Source organism: Delphinus delphis, chromosome 20, assembly GCF_949987515.2.
Source record: "Delphinus delphis chromosome 20, mDelDel1.2, whole genome shotgun sequence".
Classification (NCBI taxonomy): domain Eukaryota; kingdom Metazoa; phylum Chordata; class Mammalia; order Artiodactyla; family Delphinidae; genus Delphinus; species Delphinus delphis.
Window position 1 is genome coordinate 15515738 of NC_082702.1, and position 8221 is coordinate 15523958.

General features: G+C 38.9%; 1 protein-coding gene across 1 annotated transcript in view; it reads left to right on the forward strand.

The window, feature by feature from the left end:
• Window positions 1–6493, forward strand: part of ZNF565 (zinc finger protein 565) — a 32674-nt gene extending 26181 nt beyond the window's left edge. Inside the window, exon 7 of the mRNA XM_059999401.2 lies at window positions 4333–6493. Coding sequence (XP_059855384.1) covers window positions 4333–5603 — 1271 coding nt within the window. The 3' untranslated portion in view covers window positions 5604–6493. The remainder of the gene's footprint in view (window positions 1–4332) is intronic.
• Window positions 6494–8221: the final 1728 nt, after the last annotated feature.

Below are 8221 nucleotides of genomic sequence, written 5' to 3' on the forward strand. Positions count from 1 at the left end.
TGTCCATTATAATCAGAATTAGAGTTTCCTTTTTTAATCAATCTGAGAGTCCTTGACTTTAATAGAATTTAATCCATTCTCATTTATTGTGATCATTCATGTGTCTGTTCTTACTCCTCCCATTTTATCTTACATTTTCTGTTCCTCATTCTCTTTATTTCTAGCTATTCCTGTTTTGCTCACATTTTTTTTTTCTTTTCTTTTCTTTTTTTTTTTTGCGATACACGGGCCTCTCACTGTTGTGGCCCCTCCGTTGCGGAGCACAGGCTCCGGACGTGCAGGCTCAGTGGCCATGGCTCATGGGCCCAGCTGCTCCGTGGCATGTGGGATCTTCCCTGACCGGGGCACGAACCCGTGTCCCCTGCTTCAGCAGGCAGACTCTCAACCACTGCGCCACTAGGGAAGCCCTTGCTCACATTTTATTCCCCTTTCTACCTTTAAGCAATTTTGAAGTTGTACGTCCTATTGCTTTGTAATAGAATAGTCTTTAACTTGACTTTAAGAAATGTGCTTAGGGGGCTTCCCTGCTGGCGCAGTGGTTGAGAGTCTGCCTGCCGATGCAAGGGACACGGGTTCGTGCCCTGGTCCGGGAGGATCCCACATGCTGCGGAGCGGCTGGGCCCGTGAGCCATGGCCTCTGGGCCTGCGTGTCCAGAGCCTGTGCTCCACAACGGGAGAGGCCACAACAGTGAGAGGCCCGCGAACCGCAAAAAAAAAGAAAGCAATGTGCTTAAACCTGTGTTTCTCTTCCCACCTCAAGACTGAAATAGAATTTTTTTCTTTTTAGTAAAGTTTTTAAAAAAATATTTTGAAATCATTCTAGATTAGACTTATAGAAAATTTGCAAAATTATTACAGAGAATTCCCATATACCCTTCACTCAGCTTCCAAATGTTAACATTTTATGTAACCATAGTACAGTTATCAAAATCAGGAAGTTAACATTGGTGTTATACTATTAACTAATCTACAGATCTTATTAGAATTTTATCAGTTTTTCCCCTGATGTCCTCCTTCTGTACCAGGATCCAGTCTGGGATCCCACATTGCATTGTTGTTTTGTCTCCTTAGTATCCTCCAATCTGTGACAATTGCTCTGTCTTTCATGACTTTGATCCTTTTGATGAGTGCTCTCTTGGAGAATGTCTCTCACTTGTGTTTGCTTGATATTTTCTCACAGTTAGATTGAGATTATGCCTCTTTGACAGGAATACCACAGAAGTGATGTTGTGTCCTTCTCTATGCATCATATCAGGGGTTGCCTGATGTTAATATGGCTTTTTACTGGTAGTGTTAACCTTGATCACCTTGGTTAAGGTGTCTCTCATGTTTCTCTCCTGTAAAGTTAGTACTTTGCGACTGTAAGTGGTAATTATCTTGGAGGGAGATACTTTGCAACTATATGCTGTTTCTCCTCATTTTGCCCACTGGTTTTAGTATCCATTGGTGGATCTTGTCTGTAACAATACAATAGTGTTGCCTTGTGTTGATTTTCTATGTCCCTTATTGCTTCTGCATTTATTAATTGGAATTCTTCTGTAAGGAAGGGCTCTCCCTACTCCCTTTCCCATTCATCTATTTATTCAAAGATTTGTTTCTATCAGTATGGGCTATTTATTTATTTATGTATTCTATGAGTTATAGTCCAAAAATATCATTGTTTATTCTGCTGTTCAAATTGCTTATTGGGAAAGCTTTGGCCATTTGGGAACACCTTCAGGTTGTATATATATTCACAATGTTGTGCAGCCATTATCACTATCCATTTCCAGAACTTATTCATCATCCCAAACAGAAACTCTGTACCTATTAAACAATAACTCTCTACTTTCCCCTCCGCCCTGCCCCTTGTTACATCTTTTCTACTTTGTCTCTATGAATTTGACAATTCTAGGTATCTCATGTAAATGTAGTCATGCAATATGTAGTTTTAGGTTCATTCATTTATCAGAATTTAATTCCTTTTTAAGACTGAATAACATTCCATTGTATGTATATACCACATTTTGTTTATTCATTCCTCTGTTGATGGACACTTGGGTTCTTTCTGTCTTTTGGCTATTGTGAATAATGCTGCTCTGAGCCTTGGTGTACAAGTATCTGTTTGACTCCCTGTTTTCACTTCTTTGGGGTATATACCTAGGAATGAAATTGCTGGATCAGCTGGTAATTGTTATGTTACTTTTCAAGGGCATTTCTTAATTTTTAAGAGTCTTTTATAAATTGTGAAGATCATCCCATTATCTATGATATAAGTTTCAAATATTTTCTCTGTCACTTGTCTTTTGACTTTGCTTTTGGTGTTTTTTGTTCGTGTGCAAGTTTTTTGTTTTGTTTTTCACCTTTACATAATGGAATTTATCAGTCTTTTGATGCTTTTGGATTTTGAGTCATTATTTAGAAGGTTTCCCTATACCTAGATTATAAAGTAATCTACCACATTCCCTTCCAGTTTTTGTATGGTTTCTGTTTTCTTTTAACATTAAAACTGTATTCAGAGTTTATTCTGGTATACGGTGGTATAACATATGGATCTAATTTTATCTTTTTCCAAATGACTAATCCCAACATTATTTATTATAAAAACTACTCTTTTCTCCTTTGAGATACCACCTTTATAATAAATTCAGTTTCCATATAAACTTTAGTCTATTTCTGGCCTTTCTATTGAGTTCCATTGGTCTGTCTCCAGAATCCAATATTTATTCATCAAGCAATCCGTTATTGCTACTATGTGCTAGGATTTGGTGACAACGGCTAGTGAAAAAGCCTTTATTTCTGCCTTTGGGGAGGTAAAAAAACAAATCAACAGATGAGTAAGTAAATGAAACTCTTAAGTACAACTGATGAAAGTGTTATGACAATAGGACACGTTGTGGGAAAGAGAATCAAAGTATACGCTTAGGGTTATCAGGCTGAGAGCTTTTTGAAAGTATGAGTTTTAATCTGAAACCTAAAGAGAAAAGCAGCCATACAAAGGGCCCAGGACAGGATTCCCAATAGATAGAAGAACCTGATGAGAGGTCTAAGATGGAAAAGACCTACATTTATTCTAGATACTCAAAGGAGGGCTGTGGTTTGTTACATAGGGAGGAAAGGGGAGAGTATTCAATATGAAGATGCATTGTCCTTGGTGGAGATAGAGCAACAGAAGGACAACAGAGACAAGCAGGGACCTGCTTTGCCAAGAACCTGTGAACCATGGCATTGAATTTAGAATTTATTCTAAGTGCAGTGGGGAGGCTGTGAAAAAGTTTAAGCAGACATTTTCATTTTGACTGACATCAGCATCATATGGTAGAAAGTGCTAAAAATATAGATGCCTTATTTGTATGAAATGCCCTGAATAGGCAAATTCACAGGGACAGAATTAGTGTTTCTCTGCCATTAGTGATTGCCAGGGGCTGGCAGGAATGAGGAATGGGGAGTGGCTGCTTAATGGGCACAGGGTTTATTTTTTTTAAATTGAAGTATAGTTGATTTACAATATTGTGTTAGTTTCTGCTATACAGCAAAGTGATTTACATATATATTTTATATATATATATATATATACACACATATATACATATATATATATACACACACACATTCTTTTTCATATTCTTTTCCATTATGGTTTAATTTCGGATATTGAATATGGTTTGCTGTGCTATACAATAGGACCTTGTTGTTGATGCATTCTATATATAATAGTTTACATCTTCTAGTCCCAAACTCCCAATCCAGCCCTCCCCCGCCCCCCCCCCCCTTGGCAACCACAAGTCTGTCCTCTATGTCTGTGAGTCTGTAGCACAGAGTTTCCATTTGGGGTGATGAGAGTGTTCTGGAATTAGAAGATAGTGACAATGATTGCAGGACACTGGGAATGTACTGCAAACCATGGAATTGTACACTTTAAAATGGTTAAATGGGAAATTTTATATTATGTGAATCTTCAATTAAAATATATATATATAACTTTTAAAATATGTGTAGATATGTATGTATACACATGTCTTGGCCCTACTCCTGTAGATTTTGATTCAGTGTGGGGTGCTGTTTGGACATTTGTTTTGTTACAAGGCTTCCTGGATGATTCTGATCTCTATCAAACGTGAGAACCACTGGCTTAATTTGTTTTCTTGCCCCTTTCTGGCACCATATGAGCTCTTATCATATTTGTGCTTTCATGTGCTTTTTAGAAATTGCACAGCAATATTTGAGACTTATAGAAGCAATTCACCTATTATGGTTATTATTTTCATTTTGTCTCTCTAGTCTCCTGTAGAATTCTTAAATTTCTCTTAGAAGAAGAGAACAAGTTGTATTTACTTTTTTTTTATTTTTCAGACTTGGAGTCCAGGTGTGATAAATTTCTACAAAAAGATATCTTTGAAGTAGAGTCATTCGATTGGGAGCTGATGGAAAGCCTTACATGCTGTGCTTTTGAGGGCTCCAGTTTTAGAGATGACTGGGCATACAAAAGCCAGTTTGAAAAACAACAAGTAAATCATGAGTGCTCTTTCAAGCAAGTGAAAATCACCTATGGAAACATGCCCACTTTTGAGCATCATACATCCCTCACCCTACATCCCAGCAATGAGACTGGTGAGAAACTGATTGAATGTAATGAATGTGGGAAAGCATTTAGCCGTGGCTCACACCTTATTCAACATCAGAAAACTCATACGGGTGAAAAGCCCTTTGAATGTAAGGAATGTGGGAAAGCCTTCAGTCGTACCTCTCACCTTGTTCAACATCAGAGAATTCATACAGGGGAGAAACCTTATGACTGTAAGGAGTGTGGGAAGGCCTTTGGTCGTACTTCAGAACTTATTCTACATCAGAGACTTCATACTGGTGTCAAACCCTATGAATGTAAAGAATGTGGAAAGACCTTTAGACAGCACTCACAACTTATTCTGCATCATAGAACTCATACAGGTGAGAAACCCTACGTATGTAAAGACTGTGGCAAGGCTTTTATTCGCGGCTCACAACTTACTGTTCATCGGAGAATTCATACAGGTGCTAGACCCTATCAGTGTAAAGAATGTGGGAAAGCCTTTAGACAGCATTCACAGCTTACTGTGCACCAGAGGATTCATACTGGGGAGAAACCCTATGAATGTAAGGAGTGTGGCAAGGGCTTTATTCATAGCTCAGAAGTTACTCGACATCAAAGAATTCATTCTGGGGAGAAACCCTACGAATGTAAAGAATGCGGGAAGGCCTTTAGACAGCATGCACAGCTTACACGACATCAGAGAGTTCATACAGGTGACAGACCCTATGAGTGTAAAGATTGTGGGAAGGCCTTTAGTCGTAGTTCGTACCTTATTCAGCATCAAAGAATTCATACAGGTGACAAACCCTACGAATGTAAGGAATGTGGGAAAGCCTTTATTCGTGTTTCACAACTGACTCATCATCAGCGGATTCACACTTGTGAGAAACCCTATCAATGTAGGGAATGTGGAATGGCCTTTATTCGTAGTTCACAGCTTACTGAACATCAGAGAATTCATCCTGGTATCAAACCTTATGAATGTAGAGAATGTGGGCAGGCCTTTATTCTTGGCTCACAGCTCATTGAACACTACAGAATTCATACTGGCTAGAAAGCCTTGATGTTAGGGATGTAGGAAAGCCTTTATGTGGAATTCATGCCTGACTCAATATTAGATAATGCATAATGTAATGTAATTATTGTCAGAGAACCTTCATTTGTCACCTCCATTATGGAACATCAGATAACTCATACCAGAAGAAAATTCAATAAACATGGGAATTCTTTTTGCCTCACACTCACTGTTTACTAAGCATCAGAGATCTTACACTGAAAAAAAATTAATATGAATATAGAAGAGCCTCCTGTTACCACTCAAAATATGTTAAACTTCTGAGAATTCCTAATAGAAAATGACCCTATTAAAACATTTTGTGACTGTGCCTTTCGCCATATACCTTACTTAACATTATCTCACTTCCAGCAATTACTGACTGTATAACATTGGGTAAATTATGCAATGTCTGTGTTCCTCAGTTTACTTATTTTTAAGCAGTGATAATTATATGTACCTAATAGAGTTTATGTGAAGATTGTCAGATATTTTATATAAAGCCTATGCTCAATAAATACTATTGTCATTAATTAATAACAGTATTACTGTTAAGGAGTTCATGTGAGAGGAGGGCCTTATGAATGTATCAAATATCCAAAGCCTTCAAAACCACTTGTTAGGATAATTCATTCTGAAAAACAGTAGTAAAGTATAGTTATTATGAGAAGATCTTCATTTAAAAGGTTGTAAATTTTGAAGAGTAGAAATTAACAGAAGAGCAGCTGAAAGAAATCTGCCCATTTAGGAATCTAAAACCACCTCCAAGTATAACTTCAAGAGAATCAAACTAAAATTACAAACTAGAAATGAATGGCAGTGAATTCTGCATATCAAAACCAGTTCAGTGTAACCAAAGCTGTACTCCTGTCAGAACCCAAGGATTAAAGGTAGGGGCTTTGGGGGCTTCCCTGGTGGCGCAGTGGTTGGGAGTCCGCCTGCCGATGCAGGGGACGTGGGTTCGTGCCCCGGTCCGAGAAGATCCCACATGCCGCGGAGTGGCTGGGCCCATGAGCCATGGCCACTGACCCTGCGCATCCGGAGCCCGTGCTCTGCAACGGGAGAGGCCACAACAGTGAGAGGCCCACGTACCGCAAAAAAAAAAAAAAAAAAAAAAGGTAGGGGCTTTGGGACTTTCCTGGTGGCATGGTGGTTGGGAGTTCACCTGCCAATGCAGGGTATACAGGTTCGAGCCCTGATCCGGGAAGATCCCACGTGCCGTGGAGCAACTAAGCCCATGCGCCACAACTACTGAGCCCACGTGCTGCAACAACTGAAGCCCGCACACCTAGAGCCTATGCTCTGCAACGAGAAGCCACTGCAATGAGAAGCCCGCACACCGCAACAAAGAGTAGCCCCCAATCACCACAACTAGCAAAAGCCCGCGTGCAGCAGCGAAGATCCAATGCATCCAAAGATAAATGAATAAATTAATTAATTAAAAAATTTTTTTAAAAAAGGTAGGGGCTTTGTTCTCTAAGTAGATCTCCAGCACCTACTCATTGCCAGTCACATACTAAACGCATTAAATGAATGGTCAATCCTAAAAGTTAGGGGAAATTGCCACATAAACCCAAGTCAACAGTAAGAACGATTATTAAAAAGAAAAGAAAAAAATGGGACTTCTCTAGTGGTCCACTGGTTAAGACTTCAAGCTTCCACTGCAGGGGGTGTGGGTTCGATCCCTGCTCAGAGAACTAAGATCCTACATGCCGAATGGCACAGCCAAAAAATATAAAATCAGAAACGACAGTAGACTTAATCTGAAGGTTATTTAACAATATAATAGACAACTCTGATATAGAAAAAAAAACACATTTAGCAGTATGAATGAGGAAGGGGTGGATTTTTTTAAAAAGTAGCAACTATGCATGACTTTAATATATTTAGAAATCTAGAGAGAATGGATTTTTACAAAAATAATCAACATTGGTTCAAGAAGATGTGGGATTTCTGAACAATCGATTGTGGAAGGACATAAAAAGTCATCAAAGCTCTGTCCCTTTAGAGAAAACAATTGTTTTGTTTCGTTTTAATTATTTTTGGCTGCGTTGGGTCTTCATTGCTGTACGCAGGCTTTCTGTAGTTGTGGCGAGCAGGGGCTACTCTTTGTTGCGGTGCACAGGCTTCTCATTGTGGTGACTTCTCGTTGCGGAGCATGGGCTTTAGGCATGCAGGCTTCAGTAGTTGTGGCACACGGGCTTAGTTGCTCCGTGGCATGTGGGATCTTCCCGGACCAGGGCTCGAACCCGTGTCGCCTGCATTGGCAGGCGGATTCTTAACCACTGCGCCACCAGGGAAGTCCCAAGAAAACAGTTTAACATACAAAAACCTTAAAGTACAGATAATCCCTGAGAGAAGCTTTACAATTCATCTTCAAGGCTAAAAAATTTATGATAAAAAACTCAACAAGAATAACTCCTGAAAAACAAATTGTAGATAATAATTATCATTTGTGAAGATAAATATAAATAAAATTCCAGCTAATTTAATCCAGTCTATGAAAATTAATTTTAGATGGAATGTCTGGAACTGCACCTATTCTGGATTAAATATGTTTTTAGAATTTTGATGTTGTAATTCCAGGATATGACAGTGATGGGGAAAAGAGCCTTGAT